The sequence below is a fragment of the Bos javanicus genome, chromosome 11 (assembly GCF_032452875.1).
Source record: "Bos javanicus breed banteng chromosome 11, ARS-OSU_banteng_1.0, whole genome shotgun sequence".
NCBI classification, from domain to species: Eukaryota; Metazoa; Chordata; class Mammalia; order Artiodactyla; family Bovidae; genus Bos; species Bos javanicus.
In genome coordinates this window covers 89,760,891-89,783,940 of record NC_083878.1, presented here as the reverse complement: position 1 = coordinate 89,783,940, position 23,050 = coordinate 89,760,891, and the positions used below count along the sequence as shown (strand labels likewise).

General features: G+C 44.4%; 1 protein-coding gene across 1 annotated transcript; it reads left to right on the top strand.

The window, feature by feature from the left end:
- The first annotated feature begins 2,290 nt into the window (after positions 1 to 2,290).
- On the top strand, positions 2,291 to 20,436 carry RSAD2 (radical S-adenosyl methionine domain containing 2). The gene is made up of 6 exons (XM_061433380.1): positions 2,291 to 2,755; positions 6,878 to 7,039; positions 11,093 to 11,322; positions 13,804 to 13,953; positions 16,111 to 16,143; positions 18,060 to 20,436. Exons 1-6 carry the CDS (start codon positions 2,404 to 2,406, stop codon positions 18,222 to 18,224), a joined length of 1,092 nt encoding a protein of 363 aa, XP_061289364.1. The 5' UTR covers positions 2,291 to 2,403; the 3' UTR covers positions 18,225 to 20,436.
- Positions 20,437 to 23,050: the final 2,614 nt, after the last annotated feature.

Genomic DNA, 23,050 nt, shown 5'->3' with positions numbered 1-23,050 from the left:
GGCAAGACTACACAGAAGAACTATACAAAAAAGATCTTCACGACCCAGATAATCATGATGGTGTGATCACTCACCTAGAGCCAGACATCCTGAAATGTGAAATCAAGTGGGCCTTAGGAAGCATCACTACGAACAAAGCTAGTGGAGGTGATGGAATTCCAGTTGAGCTATTTCAAATCCTGGAAGATGATGCTGTGAAAGTGCTGCACTCAATATGTCAGCACATTTGGAAAACTCAGAAGTGGCCACAGGACTGGAAAAGGTCAGTTTTCATTCCAATCCCAAAGAAAAGCAATGCCAAGGAATGTTCAAACTACCGCACAATTGCACTCATCTCACACGCTAGTAAAGTAATCCTCAAAATTCTCCAAAGAGGCTTTAGCAATACGTGAACTGTGAACTTTCATATGATCAAGCTGGTTTTAGAAAAGGCAGAGGAACCAGAGATCAAATTGCCAACATCCATTGGATCATCAAAAAAGCAAGAGAGTTCCAGAAAAACATCTATTTCTGCTTTATTGACTATGCCAAAGCCTTTGACTGTGTGGATCACAATAAACTGTGGAAAATTCTGAAAGAGATGGGAATACCAGACCACCTCACCTGCTTCTTGAGAAATCTGCATGCTGGTCAGGAAGCAACAGTTAGCACTGGACATGGAACAACAGACTGGTTCCAAATAGGAAAAGGAGTACATCAAGGCTGTATACTGTCACCCTGCTTATTTAAATTATATGCAAAGAACACCATGAGAAATGCTGGGCTGGAGGAAGCGCAAGCTGGAATCAAGATATCCGGGAGAAATATCAATAACCTCAGATATGCAGATGACATGACCCTTATGACAGAAAGTGAAGAACTAAAGAGCCTCTTGATGAAAGTGAAAGAGGAGAGTGAAATGGTTAGTTTAAAACTCAACATCCGGAAAGCTAAGATTATGGCATCTGGTCTCATCACTTCATGGCAAATAGATGGGGAAACAGTGGAAACAGTGAGAGAATTTATTTTGGGGGGCCCCAAAATCACTGCAGATGGTGATTGCAGCCATGAAATTAAGAGACGCTTGCTCCTTGGAAGAAAAGCTATGACCAACCTTGACAGCATATTAAAAAGCAGAGACATTATTACTTTGCCAACAAAGCTTGGTCTAGTCAAAGCTATGGTTTTTCTAGTAGTCATGTATGGATGTCAGAGTTGAACTATAAAGAAAGCTGAGTACCACAGCTTTTGAACTGTGGTGTTGCAGAAGACTCTTGAGAGTCCCTTGGACTGCAAGGACATCAAACCAGTCCATTCTAAAGAAGATCAGTCCTGAATATTAATTGGAAGGACTGATGCTAAAGCTGAAACTCCAATACTTTGGACACCTTATGCGAAGAAATGACTCATTGGAAAAGACCCTGATGCTGGGAAAGATTGAAGGTGGGAAGAGAAGGGGACAACAGAGGATAAGATGGTTGGATAGCATCACGGACTCAAAGGACATGAGTTTGAGTTAAATCCAGGAGTTGGTGATGGACACAGAGGCCTGGCGTGCTGCAGTCCATGCGGTCGCAAAGAGTCAGACATGACTGAGTGACTGAACTGTACTGATAAGTGAATCACTTTTTTGTACACCTGAAACTAATACAACCTTGTAAATTAACCATACTTCAATTTTTTTCTAAAAAAAAGAAGGATCTTAGAAAAGCATCTGATTCTTCTCTTGTCTTTTAAAAATGGTATAGACAAGCATAAACCTGCAGGCAAAGATAAATGGCTTAATTTCAACATTTGAAACTTTTCACCATGTGAAAATACATTCATTAAGATGAATCACTAAAGGAAGATTCAGGCATTGATGTTTTTATGTGCCTATACATTTCAACTGAGATCTGAAAGGGGTCCTGAGCTGATAGAGTCTGCTCTCATCGTTTACCAGGCAATCAGTCTTCACTGTTTGGCTCTCCAGACAAACTCTCACTGAGCCCTCGCAAGTAAAGGGCACTGGGGCAGATGCTTCTACAGGTTATGCCCTGCACTAGTAATGCAGCAGCTGTAGAGGTGGCTATGTCTCTGCCTAGTTCTATCACTACCTGCTGGATCCAAATAGAGATTCGAGAGCAGCATGTCCATCTACATCCAGTCTGAACTAGTACTGATTCCAGGAGACGGAGCTATGCCATGGGGCAGAGAAAACCAGATGTTGGTCCTACTCCTGAGACTTTAGTCTTGGCCCTGTTCCAACTTTCATTTTCACGAAGAAGGAAATCGAAACTTAACACTCAGCTGAGCGTTAGTCAAGGAAGGTGTGTTCCTCCTCCCGTATGACAGGGGGCCAGGCATGTATAAAAGCCAGCCTGCAGCTGCAACGCAGTCTCAGGGCACTTGCCAGCACAGCGCAGCCTCAGGGCACCTGCCACCATGTGGATGCTGGTACCCATTGCATTTGCTCTCAAGCTGCTGAATGTCTTCCTGCAGCCCCTGGGCTCTGTGTGGAGCAGCTTGGGGCCCCTGTTCCTCCAGCTCCGTGCAGCATCTTGGCTGGCAGGGGGCGAGAGGAGCCGGCTGCTCCAGGACAGGAGGGAAGCGGGGGAGCCCGGCAGGGCGGAGGGAGAGGACGGCGGCGACCTGCCCACCACCCCCACCAGCGTCAATTACCACTTCACCCGCCAGTGCAACTACAAGTGTGGCTTCTGCTTCCACACAGCCAAAACGTCCTTCGTGCTGCCGCTGGAGGAGGCCAAGAAAGGTCTGCTGATGCTGAAAGAAGCAGGTGAGTCCCCAGACCCAGGAAAACCCTCAGGTGCTCAGTCACTTCAAGAAGGGCGAAGAGGCTGGGTCAGGGAGCAGTCCCGGTCGGAGAGGTTCCCCAGGAACTCAGTCCTTCCCAGGACACAGTGGGGATGCACTCCGGCCAGAGGAGGTGGGGGTGAGCTGTGGATGGGTGCCGAGATCTTCCCAACTTGCAGAGTGGGCTGCATCAGGGAGCAAAGCATCACCGCTTCTTCTAAGTGAGCAGCATGGGGAAGGAGGCAGGTTGGGAAGTTGTGCCTCTCTCTGAGTTGATGTACTGAGTTCCCCAGAAACAGCTGATAAGAGCTACCAACAAATACAAAAACTTTTGACTTAAGAAATGCAATGTTTGGGTTTGTTGTTTGGGATTATTTACGTGCTCTTATCATGAATATTTAGAGAAGCTGTGTACCATTCAAGTAAGGCAGTGCTTTTGCTCTGGAGACTTGCTCACTGAGTGTCACCGTATCAGTAACAGGCAGGCATCTCAGAGACAGCCCAGCCAGTCCAGGTCTAAGGTGATCTGCCCTCCTCCTCTCCCATCTGCCTGTCTTCCCTAGAGCACTTCCTAAGCCAGCAACCTCAGCCACATCACCAGCGTCTTTCTCAACTTGCTTAACTCTGCTGCAGACATATAACACGTACTTGTCTTGCACACATACTGCACGTCACAGTGACCACATCCTGATAAAGAGCAGGCAGATCTGCACAGAGAACAGCAGGGTGCCCATAGCTCCTGCCACCTTCAGCCCCTGCCCTTTCTGCCTGAGGTAACCACTAGCTCCTATTCTGACACCAGCCTTGCCAAATTTGGTAATTTATATGCTGAGAATGCAGAGAAGGCAATGGCCCCCCACTCCACTACTCTTGCCTGGAAAATCCCATGGACAGAGGAGCCTGGTAGGCTGCAGTCCATGGGGTCTCTAGGAGTCGGACATGACTGAGTGACTTCCCTTTCACTTTTCACTTTCATACATTGGAGAAAGAAATGGCAACCCACTCCAGTGTTCTTGCCTGGAGAATCCCAGGCAAGATGGGGGAGCCTGGTGGGCTGCCGTCTCTGGGGTTGCACAGAGTCGGACACGACTGAAGCGACTTAGCAGCAGCAGCAGCAGCAGCATGCTGAGAACGTGCACCTGACCGTTACTGGATCTGACGTATTTCACTCCCCATATGTCTGCCCGGTCATCCGAAGCTCATCCAGCGCCTGACCCACCTCACCGCCGTTCCCAGTGGCGTCTAGTTCAGCATCTTGGTATTTCTCACCAGGACTGTTGCAGTTCATCTCATTGTCCCTTTGTCCCCACGGAAAGCACGTGATCATATGGAAATATATGTTGGATGCATAACTGCCCCTACTGAACTTTCTTCCCTGGCTTCCAAGCCCAAACTTATGAGCACAGGCTTCAAGTACCATGCTGCCGTCCTCACCCCACTTCCTGAAGGACCCCGTGCTATGGGCACATCACGTGACACAATTCTCCCCCAACACCTTCCTCGTGGACCCTGATCACACTGTTCTCTCTTTCTGGAATGCCAGGCACCCCAGGCTCTGTTAGTGAACTTTCAAAGCTCCTTAGAAATATTCCTGGTCTTCTTCATGCAAGATACTTTCCCAGGTGGCACTAGAGGTAAAGAACCCGCCTGCCAATTCAGGAAACCCAAGAGGCTGGGGTTCGATCCCTGGGTCAGGAAGATCCCCTGGAGAAGGGAATGGCAACCCACTCCAGTATTCGTGCCTGGAGACTTCCATGGACAGAGGAGCCTGGTGGGCCAAAATCCATGAGGTCGCAGAGGCAGACATGAATGAGCACCTAAGCACATGGCACAGTGCTATGTTCACAGCACACTACTTACATTGCCAAGGAATGGAAGCAGCCTAACTGCTTGTTATAGCATGTTTAAAATTGTGCTCTTTTGTTTTACTGTTCTGTTTTTAATACTTGGGTCCCCCCAAGAGTTTGAGTTCTAAGACTGAAACTTGACATTCTGTTAATCATTTTATCTAACAAAATATCTAGCAGGTAATAGGAATCTAATGAATTTTTTGAATAGATGAATTAATGCATGAATGAACAAATGAGGAGAGGACTGAGGTGGTGGAAAGAACTTAGACTCTTGATTCATAAGGCCAGTATTTGAGCTCCTGCTCCAGCACTCATTAGATGTGCCAAGAAATTTGACTTTCTGACTATCAGTTTAATATTCTTTAAAATATAGAGCAAAATGATAGCTCATATATCAATCTTACAAAGTTTCTACAAGCCACAAATAAATGAATGCTCTTGTTTTTTCAGTAGAGCATAAACTATTATAGTTATGATTAATACATATTGTGACCTCTCAGTTTTAAGTAAATAAAACCAAAGTTAGTTAAGATGGTTAGGGTATAGTATGGGCGGCATGTCCTGTAAGTGAAATTTCTGGTAAATGAAGGAAAATCTATTTTGGTGACTGTTAAAATTTAAATTTCCTTTTAAATTTAAATTAAGAAAATAAATGTAAATATACATTACATTTAAAATTAAAATTGCTACACTGGAGGAAGAGGCTTCCTTCGTAGCTCAGTGGGTAAAGAATCTGCCTGCAATGCAGGAGACCTGGGTTTGACTCCTGGGTCAGGAAGGAATTCCCTGGAGAAGGAAATGGCAACCCACTCCAGAGTTCTTAGAGAATCCCATGGATGGAGGAGCCTGGCAGGCTACAGTCCATGAGGTCGAAAGAGTCTGACATGACTGAAGCAACGAAACCACCACCACTCTGGATGAAGATGCTTCCAAAATATATTATTTACTCCTCTGATTTTTACACAGCAGGTTGAATAGAACACAGCCATTATGAGCATCGTCACAGCTCTTGACCTGAGCTGTGACAGGATGGATTGTGTGTTGCCGCCACTGTGAATGAATGGCTCCTTTTCTAAGCTCTTAGCTGCATCTCTACATCCCGTTCCTTCAGTCTTCTCGTTCACTCATCCCCTCTGGCCTGCTCCTCAAACTCATCACGGGCTACACCACTGGCCAACACACTGTTTCACTTTCCCCAGTTACCTGTCCCTGCTTAATCACACTTTTAGGGAACAATATTTTATTTGGAATAATAATGCTTGTCACACAAGCTGCCTCCTAGCATGTTAGCTTATGAAGAGTGAGATGATATAATTTATCACTGTCCTACTGCAGAAACATTTGAGAGCAAAACAGGTCCTGGGAAGAACAACTGATGAGATGTGGTCTCTGTAAACCAGGACTGTCCTGGGAAAGCCAGGATGGAGGGCAAACTCACTTTAGAAAGATCAAAGGCTTTGGAGCTTGGACCTATGTCCTTGGATCTATGTCCTAGCTCCATTTCTCTCTGTTCAGTTCAGTTCAGTCCCTCAGTCGTGTCTGACTCTTTGCAACCCCATGGACTGTGGCACGCCAGGCCTCCCTGTCCATCACCGACTCCCGGAGTTTACCCAAACCCATGTCCATTGAGTCAGTGATACCATCCAACCATCTCACCCTCTGTTGTCCCCTTCTCCTCCTGCCCTCAATCTTTCCCAGCATCAGGGTCTTTTCAAATGAGTCAGTCCTTCACAGGAGGTGGCCAAAGTATTGGAGTTTCAGCTTCAGCATCAGTCCTTCCAATTAATATTTAGGACTGATTTCCTTTAGAATGGACTGGTTGAATCTCCTCGAAGTCCAAAGGACTCTCAAGAGTCTTCTCCAACACCACAGTTCAAAAGCATCAATTCTTTGGTGCTCAGCTTTCTTTATAGTCCAATTCTCACATCCATACATGACTATTGGAAAAACCATAGCCTTGACTAGACCGACCTTTGTTGGCAAAGTAATGTCACTGCTTTTTAATATGCTGTCTAGGTTGGTCATAGCTCTTCTTCTAAGGAGCAAGCGTCTTTTAATTTCATGGCTGCAGTCATCATCTGTGGTGATTTTGGAGCCCCCCAACATAAAGTCTGTCACTGTTTCCCTATCTATTTGCCATTTCTCTCCAGTCTCATTCTATTACCTTGAGAAAACTCTACTTTTGCCATTAAAATGATAATGGATGTTAATGAAGTGCTAAAATAGAAGGAAACTCCATGTGCTGTCTGTCCCAGGTATGGAGAAGATCAACTTCTCAGGCGGGGAGCCATTCCTCCAGGACCGGGGCGAGTACCTGGGCAGGCTGGTGAAGTTCTGTAAGCAGGAGCTGCAGCTGCCCAGCGTCAGCATTGTCAGCAACGGGAGCCTGATCCGCGAGAGGTGGTTCCAGAAGTACGGTAAGCAGCCCCCACGGCATGTGACTCTGGCCTCTGTCACTGTTGGTCACTGTATTTCCTTCCATCCTGGGCCTCTGGCCTGGCCTGCTGGGGATCCGAAGGGAGGAAAAAAGCAAGTATGCTTGTTGTAATCTCTCTTCAGGCTGCACGCCAAGTTTCAGTAGGGCTCTCATAAACAAGTATGGCAAAGCAGATAGCAGGACCCACCAGCAGATGCTCCCGTCCATTATCAAAGTAGCTTTAGTTGAGTCATTAGTGGGGAAGATGAACACAGTGGACAGTTTGGCAAGCCCTGACCTTATTGTTTCCTATTCATGTTTAATTTTTAGAGTATTTATGTAAATGACTCTATTTTAGTAGTATCCTGTATAAATTGAGGGATTGGACTAAAATAGTCATTCTCCCCTCTGGCTATGTATTTTTTGGCTACTGAGGAACTTTAAATAAGACATCACTGCTGGGACTGGCCTCCAGACTATTTATTTCAGAGCCTTGTGGTGTGTGGACATTCCAACTTGGGGTGCTCCAAAGGGATTCCACTCTGCAATCAGGGTTACGAACGCCTGGTCTTAAGACTGTTGATATTTTGCCACTAAGTCGTGTCCTACTCTTTTGTGACCTCATGGATAGTAACCTGCCAGGCTCCTCTGTCCATGGGATTCTCCAGGCAAAAATACTGGAGTAGGTTGCCATTTCCTTCTCCAGGGGCTCTTCCTGACTCAGGGATCAAACCTGTGTCTCCTACATTGGCAGGTGGATTCTTTACCACTAAGCCACCAGAGAAGCCTAAGACTGTAGAGGTCCCTTAGTGCTAATTTTTACATAGATATTAATATTCTTGGAGAAGTAAATGGCAACCCACTCCAGTATCCTTGCCTAGAAAATCTCTTGGACACAGGAGCCTGGTGGGCTGCAGTCCATGGGGTTGCAAAGAGTTGGGCATGACTGAGTGACTAACACTTACACTTATTAATATTCTTAGAGCATTACCTGGAATTTAGGAAGCATATGAAAAATGTTAGCTATTATTACACTTTATTTGACTTATTTATTTAGTCTATTCTATTTATTTTGTTTTTTAACAGTTTTTTAAAATTAATTCTTATTGGAGTATAGCTGTTTACAATATTGTGTTAGTTTCTGCCGTACAGCAGAGTGGATCAGCTGTTTGTTTACATGTATCCCCTCTTTTTTTTGATTTCCACCCCATTTAGGTCAGCACAGAGCACTACTACCATTTTAGTAAAGAGTTCTGATTGGACTCTTTGGGTAAATGTTCTGTGTTTGCTTTCTGTGAGTTGTTTGAGTCTTGAAATCACTCAAAGGGTAGTTGCATGTATGATTTATTGAGGATGTTCACGGGAATCTCTGATGAAACCCTCTTTCCTAAACAATGAAGAAATATGGACGTGGGGGAGGGGAGGGTGGGGTGTGGGGGAGGGTTGTACTTCCCATCTGGGAAAGGTTAACAGGAGGAGCACAGGGCCACAAGTCAGCAACAAAACACCCGTGAAGGTAGTCACTCAGTCAAAGGTGACCATCAGAAATTCAAAAGTAAGCTTTGGGAACTGGATTTAGAGAGATAAGACAGGGTTAGGGAGCCATGTAAGCAGAGAAGACTGAGTTGGGTTTGCTGGCTGTGTCCTGGGCAGTGCGTTCCCTCCAAGAGTGTGGTATGAGGAGTAAGGACCACGAGCAGTGTTGCACCTTAGGGCAAAAGCTCAGAAGCTGGTCTGGAAAGGCAGTGCAAAGTAGCAAATTTGGAAGTGTCTAAGAATGGCACCCCACTCCAGTACTCTTGCCTGGAAAATCCCATGGACGGAGGAGCCTGGTAGGCCGAAGTCCATGGGGTTGTGAAGAGTTGGACATGACTGAGCGACTTAACTTTCACTTTTTACTTTCATGAGTTAGAGAAGGAAATGGCAACCCACTCCAATGTTCTTGCCTGGAGAATCCCAGGTGCAGCGGAGCCTGGTGGGCTGCCGTCTATGGGGTCAGTCACACAGAGTCGGACACGACTGAAGTGACTTAGCAGTAGCAGCAAGAAAAAGGATGATGCTGAAGATGCAATACTTTGACCACCTGATGCGAAGAGTCGACTCATTGGAAAAGACCCTGATGCTGGGAAAGATTGAAGGCAGGAGGAGAAGTGGGAGGCAGAGGATGAGATGGTTAGATAGCATCACCAACTCAATGGACATGAATTTGACCAAACTCCTGGAGTTAGTGGAGGACAGGAGAGCCTGGCATGCTGCTGTCCATGGGGTCACAAAGAATCAGACATGAATGACTTAGTGACTGAAAAACAGCAAAGAAAAAAGATCACTGGAGAAAACAAGAAAGTGCAAGGACTATTCATAGCAGACACTTTGACAGCCAATTGTGAACAGCCATTGATTTTTGTCCTATATCAGAGATCAGGGTTAGTGTTGCCATACCCTCAGACTATTAAAGATACATCCTAAATCTACACACTATTTTTTTACACCTTTTATTTTGTATTAGAGTGTGTTCCACGTGCTCAGTCGCTCAGTCGTGTCAGACTCTGCAACCCTATGGACTATATAGCCGGCCAAGCCCCTCTGTCCATGGAATTTCCCAGGCAAGAATACTGGAGTGGGTTGCCATTTCCTCCTCCAATTTAGTTATACATAAATCTACTCTTTCTCAAATTCTTTTTCCCATTAAGGTTATTAAAGAGTATTGAGCAGAGTTCCCTGGGCTCCATAGTAGGTGCTTGTTGGTTGTCTGTTTTAAACATAGCAGTTTAGACCGCTATGGTCAGTCTATGGTCATAGACTGTCCAGGTCAGTCCCAAGTGCTTCCACTTAGTTAGTCGCAGACCCGAGGCTGTCACTGCCCTGCTCCCTCCCGGTGATCATGCATTCATTCTCTAAGTCAGAGAGTCTGTTTCCGTTTGTAAATAAGTTCATGTGTATCATTTTTAAGATTCTGCAATACAAGCCCTATCATTCCATGTTTCTCTTTTTCTGCCCGACTTCACTGAGTATGACAATTTCCTGGTCCATCCATATTGCTGTGGTGGCATTATTTCATTCCTTTTAATGACTATGTTCAATCTCCCAAATAAAACTCTTTAAAAACAGCATGAAATATTTTTGTTACCAAGTCGAAGCTCGCTCTGCTCACCACAGGACAGGCCTTAAAACTGGGAGAAGAGGTGTTGAGACAAGGAATAAGGACTTGACTCCAAAAGCTGGCAGAAGGACCAGATCGCAGACTGTCTCAAAAAAAGCATCTCACTGGGGTCTGGAGCAGATGAGGAATAAAGTAAAAAGGCCCCAGGTTTTGCAATTATTCCCTCAAGGGCCCTCAGGAAGGATATGTATAAGTTTCTTTTCTCTTGCAGGTGGACAAGTTCAGGGTGTTTCTCTGAACAAAAGCATTTTGGTTTAACATTCAGGCAGAGGGCCAGGGTTCTCTGAGGCAGGCCATTGTGTATGGACAGTATTCTTTTAGTGAACAATAGCAAAGGGAAGCAAAGGTCAAAGTAACAGACACAGAGCTGACAAGTAGTCAGATTTAGCTCCTGTAACATTTTTAAATGTCTGGAGGAACAAACAAAACGTTTTTGCCTACTTCTGTGGTCCTTAAGGCTCCAGTTCTCCACCTCTGGCTTGAAAGCCTATGCTCTTTTATATATATATATAATTTTATTTCTTTGTTTTTGGCTGTGCTGACTTCCCTGCTGTGAGGGCTTTTCTCTAGTTTTGGGCACCAGAGGCAACTCTTCCTTGTAGAGGCTTCTCGTGTTGCGAAGCACAGGCTCAGGGGCATGTAGGCTTCTGTCGCTGTGGCTCCTGGGCTTGGAGCCCAAGCTCAGTAGTGGTACTCGGGCTTGGTTGCTCTGAGGCATGTGGGCATCTTCCTAGATCAGGGAGTGAACCCGTGTCTCCTGCGTTGGCAGGCCGATTTTTTCCCCGTCAGCCACCAGGAGGCCCCAAATCCTATGCTTTCATCCTTGGATGGAAAAGCTTAACCTAAGTTTTCCTCCTTGGACAGAAAAGCCTAACAGTGATCGTTTTCCCTCAGGTGAATATTTGGACATTCTAGCCATCTCCTGTGACAGCTTTGACGAGCAGGTCAATGTCCTTATTGGCCGTGGTCAAGGAAAGAAGAACCACGTGGAAAATCTCCAGAAACTGAGGACGTGGTGTAAGGAATACAGAGTGGCCTTCAAGATAAACTCAGTCATCAATCGATTCAACGTGGACGAGGATATGAAGGAACAGATAACCGCGCTCAACCCTGTCCGCTGGAAGGTACCAACCTCGTTGCTTTTGTGATTGTAATGCAGTGAGCGTTCAGGAGAGATTTGCTTCAGGGACACCAAAAATGATAAGGATACAGAGAGCTCTGGACTCAGAGAGCCAGCTGGGTTTGGTCCTTCTTGCTGCTAGACTTAGAATTGGCTTCTGGAGACTCATCCCATACGCACTGTCCTGAAACAGATTAGCAGGAGGACTTGTGTGAATATGTCGGTTTTTGTTTTGTTTTGTTTTTGGTAAAGATTTATGTATTTTTGACTGTGCTGGGTCTTCACTGCCACATGAACTTTTTTCTAATTGCAGCAGTGAGGGTCTATTCTCTAGGTGCAGGGTGTGAGCTTCTCATTATGGTGACTTCTCTCGATGCAGAGCACAAGCTTTAGACTTCAGTAGTTAACAGCATGTGGACTCAGGATTTGCAGCTCCTGGGCTCAGTAGTTGTGGTGCATGGGCTTAGTGGCTCAGAGGCATGTGGGATCTTCCCAGTTCAGGGATTGAACTTGTGTCCTTTGCATTGCAAGGAGATTTCTTAATCTCTGGACCGCCAAGGAAGCCCCTGAATATGTATTCTTAACAATCTGCCCTGGTCATTGTCATGCAGGAATCCATCAAAGTCTGTGGCTGGATCCCAGACTAATACAACTGAAGATAGGATGTAGAATTCAATTCTAGGAAGGAAAAGAGAGGAAGAAAACTCATGGAATATGAAGCTATGTCTGCTGGGATAAAGTGGGAAGGCAAAATGAGAAAGGTTTAATTCTGCCAAAAAACCAGGAAGACTTCATGTAGGAGGCGGTATTTGACTCCTTCTCTAGCAGATGAGTCTTCCTTGACTCAGATGGTAAAAAATCCTCCTGCAGTGGATTAAATCCAGTGCAGGTGACCTGGATTTGATCCCTAGGTCTGGAAGATCCTCTGGAGAAGGAATGACAACCCACTCCATATTCTTGCCTGGAGAATCCCATGGACAGAGGAGCCTGGCGGGCTATGGTTCATGGGGTCTCAAAGAGTCGGACATGACTGAAGCAACTTAGCATGCATGCATGCACATAATGGCTTAAAACCTAAAGGGACTACCTCAAAATTAAAGTGTTAAATATTTTAGGAAGCCTATTTCAACTGGTATATTTCATCACTTAAATCTAAAATGTAGTAAGAAACAATATGCATTTCTATAAAGGTTTAAAAACTACTTTTAAAAACACCACAGTATAAATACTAACAATAAAATGCTGATCTAAAAAATTGAAAATTTATAGGCAGATGTATTATAAATGGCTTCCCAGGTGGCACTAGTTATAAAGAATGTGCCTGCCAATGCAGGAGATGCAGGAGGTGTGCATCTCAGGAAGATTCCTGGGTCAGGAAGAGCCCCTGTTAAGAGGGCATGGCAACCCACTCCCCACTCCAGTATTCTTATCTGGAGAAACCCATGGACAGAGGAGCCTGGTGGGCTACAGTCCATGGAGTCGCAAAGAGTTGGATACAACTGAGTGACTGAGCACGCGTATTATAAACCTGATTATTTTGTATCAAAGAACTATGACATAGATATATACATAAAAATCACTTCTATTCCTCAAGTCCCCCAAAACTGTTCATCTCAATAGGTATAACTAGCTGATGTTCCAAACCCAAAGGCTAGAGATGCCCCCAAAAGTAATAGTAAAGGAGTTCCTCTCCTATACTTTCCAATTCCAATTCTGTTCATCTCATGAAGATTATTTTCAGAACACTAAGAGAGATTTCTAGACATATAAAATATTCTTATGAATTTACATTGATTTCAGCTGAAGTTTCTAATTTTGTAAAAGATGGCCAATTACCCAATGTTGATCCCCTGGAGAAGGAAATGGCAACCTACTCCAGTATCCTTGCCTGGAAAATTCCATGGATGGAGGAGCCTGGCAGACTACAGTCCACAGGGTTGAAAATAGTTGGACACGACTGAGCAACTTCAATTCATTTCACTCATATTATGAAAAAAAAAAAAAGACTAAATCAAATATAACCTAGATCAGTTTTTTAAAACATTATATTTGGGGAATATTTGGGCTTTTAGTACCATATTCCTAAATTTCAGGTCACATTTTCATTTTGCCAGAGCAGTGTCTTTCTAGAATGTTCCTCAGTTGAACAAGTTTTCTCTGCTGAGCTTCCCTGGTGACGCAGATGGTAAAGAATCCGCCTGCAATGCGGGAGACGTGGGTTCGATCCCTGGGTCAGGAAGATCTCCTGGAGAAGGAAATGTGTGCTCACTCCAGTATGCTTGCCTGGGAAATCCCATGGACAGAGGAGCATGGTGGGCTGCAGTCCACAGTCCACGGGGTCGCAAAGAGCCGGACACAACTGAGCGACTAACAATTTCACTTTCTCTGCTCAGGAGGGATGAAGCTTGGTTCAGAGGGAAATGCAATTTGGGATAAAAAGTGGTGGAAAGCTCGTTAGGAGGCCAACACCACCCTTGTGTTTCAGGTCTTCCAGTGTCTCATAATTGAGGGTGAGAACTCTGGAGAAGATGCTCTGAGAGAAGCGGAACGGTTCGTGATCAGCGACGAGGAGTTTGAAGCGTTCTTGGATCGCCACAAGGATGTGTCCTGCTTGGTGCCCGAGTCTAACCAGAAGGTTAGAAAGTGAACTTTCTAAGTGTATTAAAGTGTATTAATAGAAAGTGAACATCATTTTGTTTCCCATCACACACGTAGCTCCAAAGAGAAAAGTGTCTCCACCAAGGGCTGCCCATGCTGGGATGCGGGAGGGTTTCGTGGAGAAAGGGGAGGAGTCTCATGGTAGATATAGAAGCTGTACTAAATCTTTAGGTTTCCAGTGAGAACAGTGGATATGTCTTGTTAGCACAAATGCATATGTCCTGTAGATTAAACCATGTTAGCCAAAGCATGTCTACCCTGCAGAGATTCCACAGAGTAAATAATCAGAGTGTTCTCTGCAGCCAAAGGAAAAAAGAACTTCTTGTTCAAAGCTATGTTCCTGCAGTGTTAAGGAGAGGAGTAAAAAAAAAAAAAAATTGAAGGTAGTCTGATACTCAGCATACAGAGAACAGGTAAACTCATGTTGTCAGTATGGAATGTTATACTAAGTACATTAGGGAGCCAGGATAAATTTGCATGATATGATATTGGGTGGAAATAAAGAATAACAGGCAAAATCCATTCTACCTTTAATCCTAGTGTGCACGGGTGTGTATGTATGCATCCTGTGGTCGTCTTGGGGTAATGGATTATCAATCATTTTTGTCTACTTTGATAACTCTTCAGACTTTAAATTTTTCTAAAATAGGTAGTTTTATTATTTTCAATTATTTAAAAATCAAAAGCTTTCCCCATCTTCCCCCGAAGAATAAACATGCAGCAAAATCTCTCCCTCACATGCTTATATCATATTGGAAATTCCAGAACAAGGACTCATTCCTTATGCTTTAGACTCCTAAGTCATGTTGACCAGAGCATGAATAAGAAAATTCCCAGATGGGGTCAGAGCAGCTTTCAAAAAGAGGACAGAAAACAGAGGAGAATACTCATATGTCCACACTGTTGTATTTGACTTTATAAAAGTTGTCTTAATTATGCAGTTAATGTGAGATCAAAGAACATATAAGTTATAATAAGCATTACTATTAATACTTGGGTGAGTTCTTCACAGAGGGACCATGAACCAGAAATCACTCCCCCATTTCAGAAACACAGGGGCCTGAGTCATAGAATTAACTGACCTCACCATGTCAGAGGCAGGATTAACTGACCTCACCTACATCAGAAAAAGGGTTAACTGACCTCACCCACATCAGAGATAAAGTTAGCTGACCTCAGCTGTGTGAGAGGCAAGGTTGGGCTGACTTCACCTATGTCAGAGGTAAAGAAAGGTGAACTAAAGTTGCCGTAGAGACCAACAGCCTACAAGACTGAAAAATATTTACAATCTGGCCTTTATGCAAACACATGTGCAGACCCCAACCTCTGTGGGTACGTAGGGAGGGTACAACTTCCTACAGAAGTACAGATACACCCTCCGCCTACCTCTGAAAGACGTCACTAGTTACGAGGAATGAAAGCAATGTTCAAGTCCTCAGTAAGCTCCCAGGTAATAGCATTAAAGGGCTTCCCAGGTGGCTCTAGTGGTAAAGAACCCGCCTGACAATCCAGGAGACATAAGAGACACAGGTTCGATCCCTGGGTTGGGAAGATCCCCTGGAGAAAGAACTGGCAACCCACTCCAGTATTCATGCCTAGAGAATCCCATAGACAGAGGAGCCTGGGGGACTACAGTCCACGGGGTGGCGAAGAGTTGGACACGGCTGAAGCAACTTAGTACACAGGAAGTAGCATTAGAGATTCTGCTTTATTCACTGAAAAGGGGGTCCGTTAGAGGCATGTCACACACGTGAGGAACACTGAACAGGGAAGGACGGGGCACTCCAAGATCTGGAGGGCATGGAGAGTTAGCCTGGGTGCTTCCTTGTCAGAGGCGCTTTCAGAGCGCCCTGTGACCCTTCCAGCAGGACGCAGAGGCCAGCTTGCTGGAATCTGTTAGAATCTGAATGGACACAGACAGCTTGCCCGGGTGGGGGGCATTTTGGGTGGGGGCGGGGTCCTGGCAGGTGGCTTACCTTGTGGAGATGAATCCAAAGATGCTCAGGAGATTTGAGAAATGGTGACTCCAGAGATAAGGTGAAGCAAGCACACGAATATTGTAAGGCAGACAGCTGAGTGTACGTACTGAAAAATATGCCTGAAACTAAATTTGTCTGTAATTTCTCCTTTGCAGATGAGAGATTCCTACCTTATTCTGGATGAATATGTGAGTATTTCTAGTGCATCATAAAATGATCCCTTAAAAATTAGCTAAGCAGCAAGGCCAGAGTTGAGTTACAATCAGCATAACCGTTTAACCCATATTCGTTCTTTTTAGCCAGCATTTCCTATTTTTATTGTCACTGATTAGCATCAACACTATAGAGCCCTGACTTCATCCACTGTGCCCACATTGGAGCTAAGGCGTTGGGCAGGTGTCGGCTTGAACCCAGTGCCCATGTTTGCATGACCACCCTGCCCCCTCCGCCACTACACGGTGTCTTCCCCGTGGCCATGGATCCACGGAGGTTGTGTGGAGCTGACATCACACAAAGTAGACTCCCTCTGTTATGCCATCTTTGGCTGGCTTCTCTGGTCATGGGGTACCAGGGGTTCTTTGCAGGAAGGATGTGTCACAAGTCACATTATTGCCTTTAATTCCTCAGATGCTGCCGGCTTATCTCTAACAGATTGCCGTCGGCTTTGGGGTGAAGAGGTTGCAGAGTCCCCTAAAGCCACCAATACATTCCTATGCCACTGCCTTCCGAGGGAAAAGATAACCCAGCATTCTCAAAACTGAAAAATCACTTTCCCTTTCCCTCTCTGTCTCTTCTGTTTTTGTCCCAATTCAGAAACGTTTGCCAATATTTCTAGCACAGGACAAATACTTCCATTCAAAGACCTGTGTTTAAGAAATGAGTTCCAAGAACAGTGACTTTTCCATATTTAAGTTGGATTTGGTGTTTCAAGAAATGCTTACTGTGACTTTTGACACTTTATTATTTTCAAGTTAATCAGTGATACTTCACAGTCATTCACTTTTTTGTCAATATGAGCTTTCTTTACAGAGCAGAGGGGTGAGGGTGATAACACAAGTGTTTAGATAATGGGTTCAAGGTAGAGAGGAAAAGTCAAACGGAATTTATTTTTGGAGTATCCTTACTGCCTGGGGATTTTTACCAATGTTCCTTCAAAATTCTCTGGTATCTGCATAGTTGGAATAAACAGAGTGGGAACAAAATTTACTTTTGACAATTTAAGAGCATTTTGATTCAGTAAGAATTACTATAAAATGCTCTGTGCCATGGTAGGTCATAAGGTATGAAGATCTGGTTCCTCGCTCCAGGATGCTTAATTTAGGAAAAAAACCAAGACCCCTGGACTTCCCTGGTGGCTCAGTGGCAAAGAACCTGACTGCCAATGCAGGAGATGTGGGTTCAATCCCTGATCCGGGAAGATCCCCTGGAGGAGGAAATGGCAACCCACTCCAGTGTTCCTGCCTGGGAAATCCCAGGGACAGAGGAGCTTGGCGGGCTACAGTCCATGGGGGTAGCAAAGAGTCGGACAGGCTGAGTGAGTGAATACCACCACCAAGACCCTTAACAGGGCACGTGACACTTCTTGATGTGGGACCTGCCTGGCTTTGAAGTGCCTTTTCGTACAACCTTCTCTCCCTTTCTTAAAAGAACATTTTATTATTATTCACTTGCTTGTGCACACACAGTTTTCACACCAGCAATATCATCTACCTGAAATTTCACAAATTTACTGTATTGTTTCTGGGCTTTAACAATACTACTCTCTCCGGCTTACAATTTCAAAACACAACTCAGATGTCAGCATCTTTTGGAAGACTTTCCAAATTATCCTACCCTCCAATGGAGGGATACGTACATGTATACAATTCTGGTTATGCTGCACTTACCTGGCCTAACGTGTTCAGGTGGGTGAAGGGAGCTGGTTGAGAGCAGAGATGCTGTCCAATGGGCTCAGCATCCCCAGGGGAGCATCTCGCTTATAGGTCTCCACAAACATTTGTTGGAATGATTGGAATATCCAGAATCATTTTGAGTTGATCCCTCTAGTTGAGTTTTATAGGAAAATTATATGGAACTATTCTAACTTTTGTCCTGAATTTCCTAGATGCGCTTCCTGAACTGTAGAAATGGGCGGAAGGATCCTTCCAAGTCCATCTTGGACGTGGGTGTAGAAGAAGCTATAAAATTCAGTGGCTTTGATGAGAAGATGTTTCTAAAGCGAGGAGGGAAATATGTATGGAGCAAAGCAGACCTGAAGTTAGACTGGTGAAGTTGAACTGGTGAAGCTGGAAGCTGGACCACCCTCTGCCCACCCGTGGGGACCACCTTGGGGCTCTGTGTGTGGCTGCCCCCCTTCTGATGGGCACTTCTCAGGGGCCCCAAATCCTGTTTTCATCGCATGTGGAATCTGCTTGTCTGTGGTAACTGCACCCACACAAATAACATAGATAATTGAAATCCGTAGCTCATACAAGACAATTAACCTTAGTTAAGTAGCTCATTTTGCATTTAATGCTCAAGTAGTGTCTACTGTGGCTCCTGTGCTTCCGTTTTGGAGTTGTTTTCCCAGTCCTTTCAGTTGATAGTTATTTTCCCATCTGGAAAAATTAGGAAGTCTCTCCACCTGTGGGGAGGCTTTTTATTTCTCAGCCTTTATATCATTGCAACCTTGGATACTTAACTAGACGTTGATAAATAGTCCATACATATTTCAAAAAATAAGAAATGCTCATCTTATCAGGCTTTGGTGAGACCCAGAAAGAGAAAATCTGCAGCCCATACTGACTATGCCAGGAATGTGAGCCAGCTCCCTTTTGTTTTCCAAGAGTCTTAACAAAACCCAGGTATGCTTTACGTTTCGTGATGGAGTTGACACGGGGTCGGGGCTTGGGTTGCTGTGCGGATCTTCTGAGCCTGCAGGCAACAACGTTGTTTATTTGCTCGGTTGTCTGCACATCACCAGGAAGTGACAGTTTCCTGGATCGGCACGATCCCGTTGGCAAAAGCACCAGGTGACACTGGAGCAGGGGGCTGCGACTGGACCTGGCTTTTCTGTGAATAAAGCTGTGGCACAAAGCTACTCTTTCCCATTTAACTCTGAACCACTTGAAATAAGGATGTAATCTAGGGCAATGTGAGAAAGTTCCAGAGCCTTCTCTTACTGCTAAGAAAGAGCTCGAAGAAAAACGTCATTTGAATTGGGTCAAGGAACAAAACCCTCTTCTGGTGGAAATACCACCTGAACTTTATTCGTGTAATTTTATTCATGTAACACTATCCCATTGCCTGGGAAGTAATAATTTCCTATCATTGCTCTAAAACAGCAAAATCACAATTTTTTGCTCGAAGAACTCTTTAATTAATAATCCAGCTGCCGTTTTGGCCAGTAGATGGCATCTAAATGTTGCCTGATTCTGTTAAGCCTCCACGTAGAAATTCTACTTCAGAATCTTTTTTTCAAGACTTGCAGATTTTAAAAGTTCGGTTTAAGTGATTTTTTTTTCCCTCAGAAAAGATATCCTTACTTCAAATGTTAAGTCACTGTGATTCAAATGAAATATGAAGTGAATTTCTCTCAACCTGAGGGAAACTACATTTCTCTTTCCCCAAAGAGAAATAATATAAAGTAAAACATTGCACTTAGAAAAATGAAAAAAATATGTATATAAAGATAAAAACAATAAAATTAAAAAAATGAAAAAAAAAGAAAAATGAAAAATAAGCTATTTTAAATACATTTTCCAGCTGTTTTTACACCACCACCCACTTCCTTATGCACTGACAGAATTTTCAATTCCTTAATGTTTAAAATATTCAAGTGTTCATTTTTCTTTAGCTGAAGAAGTAGCATTACAGTAAATTTCAAGTTTGGATTATATAACATTTTGCTTTATATTTTGTTTTTAAATATTTGGGTCTATTTTGTGAGATGTATTTCTTTTTATTAGGAAAATAAAAGGTAATTTCAGTGAGGTATCGCCATTAAAGTATTAAAGGCAAGTATTTTTGTGGTGCTTTCAATTAGTTCTTGGTTAGGTTGTGACAATAGGAATGGAATTTTGTCTTAGGAAACCTGGAAAGACTGGGCATTAGTAACACCATGCTGGTATACAAAGTATGAATATGAAACATCTGATATGTCAGCTCCTCTTCTATGACAATCTGGAGTTTGGAGTCTAGTTCTTCGATCAATAAAGAGAATCATGATAAAAAACAGGTGGACAAATTCTCCATGAGGTTCTATCAGAAAGTAATTCATTGCACAGGCCGCTCTCTTGTTGAAAGGACTAATTTATTCCTCGTGATTAGATGAAGGCTACTCACGCCATAAGCTTTTAAGACTTTGTCTTGAGTGTGTTTTGGACATCTCAGTTTTAGGGAAATATATGTATATATGTTTATTTTTTTCTATATGTGGGATGCTCTTGACTGCTGGTCTTTTGTTTTGTAAGATGTTGTAATAAAGTAATTTTTGTACACTACCTTCATTCTCAGTGGGTCAATGTAATGAAGTCTCTCCTTGGTGTGTGTTTAAGTAATTGCAGGCTTTTACAAACCACTATTGCTAAGGCAAGTATGCTTTAAAAATCAACAAAGTTACCAACAATTAATGAGCACATTTCAGACAGCCCCACTGACAACAAGATGGAGCAGAGAAGGACTCCTTCTTGTTTTAAATGAAAGCCAGCATCTGGGGGGCCTGGTGTCCTGAACTTGATCCCTTTGGAAGGAATGAATTCCTGTAGACAGGCAGCAGGAATAGCAGCAGCCCAGGATTTGCGTGGTCGCAGAGCCGCTGTTTCGCTGTTCTGAATATCACAGGGTCTGCAGTCTGCAGAGCGGGAGCCTGGCACCCAGAGTCCCAGGGGGCACGGAACCATTCGGAGCACCTGGTTCTGAGCTGCCCACTCAATCCCTGCCCCTCAGATGCCTCAGGCCAGGCCTGCCTTTCCCAGCCCTTGGAGTCAAGAGTTCTACAACCCCAGCTCCAATGCCCACCCCATACCCTCCAGACTCGGACTGGCCCTTCTTGGACATGGGGCATTTTCTCAGACATTTCATTGCATTTAATCTTCAGTTGTAAGTACTTACTTCCTGAGCTTCCCTGGTGGCTCAGATGGTAAAGGTGTCTTCTTGCAATGTGGGAGACCTGGGTTCGATCCCTGGGTGGGGAAGATCCTCTGGAGAAGGAAATGGCAACTCACTCCAGTACTCTTGCCTGGAAAATTCCATGGACAGAGGAGCTTCGTAGGCTACAGTCCATGGGGTTGCAAAGAGTTGGCACGACTGAATGACTTTACTTTCACTTTACTCACTTCTTCAGGAAGGATATGGCCTCATTATTTTTGCCCACACTGGACTAGTCAGGCCAACCTTGGGCTCTAGCCCCCAGGACAGGGATCAGATCCAGGGCTTTGAGGACAGTGAAGGGGACTCAGAAGGCAGCCCAGGTTGTCTAGCCTTGTGGCCGGGACACAGGCAGCCATGTCTGGGGTGCATAACCCAGCGTCAAGTCTCTGCTGGCGTCTGCTGTTCCAGTCAGTGGCAAAGAATGGGAAATTCCACAGAAAGCCCACATAGCAAGTTCAACTCAGATGCCATTGAGTTGGGTTTGAAAGATGAGAAAGGCTTTTTAACCACATGCTCCCCCCATGATTCTAAGACAAATAAGCATTTGGAGAATATTTGAGAAACAGAACACAGCAAAATGAAGAAAATAAAAATTACCCATAATTACAGTGGCCCAGAGGCAACTGCTAGTTCATTTCATGCATATTTCCAGGAGTGCTTATTTTTAATAGAATTGAGTTCTTACTCAATTTTATTTTCCACATAGCTTCTGAAGGATTTTAAAACCAACGGGCATTCTTATACTTTAATGAGAACAGCCAGTTCTTGACAATTCACACGAAAAGATGAGAAGAGATTCAATGGTATCCTAAAAGCCTCAGTTAATTTGGAAAAAAAAAAAACACACCAGATTTGGGTTTTGAATTGTTTACAAATTTGATTACGAATGTGAGTACAACTCGTGTTCTGGGAATTCACTTTATCTAGAAAATATACATATAATAATAAAAACAAAAGTTCTCTGGGCAAACTCATTCCTGGAGGATCTGGGGAAATGAACAAAAGTGATTTATTATTTTAATCCGGGCCATCTCGGCTTGTCCTTGTCTGATTCTACCCTCAATTCCCATGTGTGAGTTTTTTCCACCCCAGCAAGCAATTTTCCCATATCAGCGTGATGTCCTGCTGCTGCTGCTGCTGCTAAGTCACTTCAGTCGTGTCCGACTCTGTGTGACCCCATAGACGGCAGCCCTTCTGCTTCAGCTCAGTTCTGACACTCTTTACTTGGAGGTAGCATCAGACCCAAGTGGCACTAGTGGTAAAGAACTCGCCTGCCAATACAAGAGATATAAGAGACTCAGGTTCAATCCCTGGGTCGGGAAGATCCCCTGGAGGAAAGCATTGCAACCCACTCCAGTATTTCTGCCTGGAGAATCCAATGGACAGAGGAGCCTGGTGGGCTACAGTCCATGGGGTAGTAAAGAGTCAGATACGATAGCACAGCACACACCCAGCATCAGATCCTACGGGTTAGGGGCTCAGTCCCACCAGAGGGCACCTTACTCCCCCATCCCCAATACAGATGCCCATCACAACTGCAGGTTATCACCTGTGCTTCTCACTGACTGACCAGCTATGTCGAAGGGTCCAAGAACTCCCTCCTAGGGTTGGATTAATCTGCTAGATGAGCTCACAGAACTCAGAGAAACACCGTACTTACTAGGTTACCAGTTTATTATGAAAGGATGCAGTTTAGGAATAGCCGCTGGAAGAAAGAATTGCAGAGGGCGAGGTGTGGGGGAAGGGTACAAAGCATTCATGCCCTCTGGAGGGGCACCAGTCACTCTGAATCTGCACCTGTTCACCAACCCAGAGGCTCTTTGAACCTGGTCCCTTTGGGTTTTATGGAGGACTCATTCTGTAGCATGACATCACTGGTCACTGGTGATTGCACTCCCCCTTCTGGAGGTCTGAGGTTGGGACTGAAAGTTCTAACGCTCCAATCTCATGACTGGGCGCCCTGGC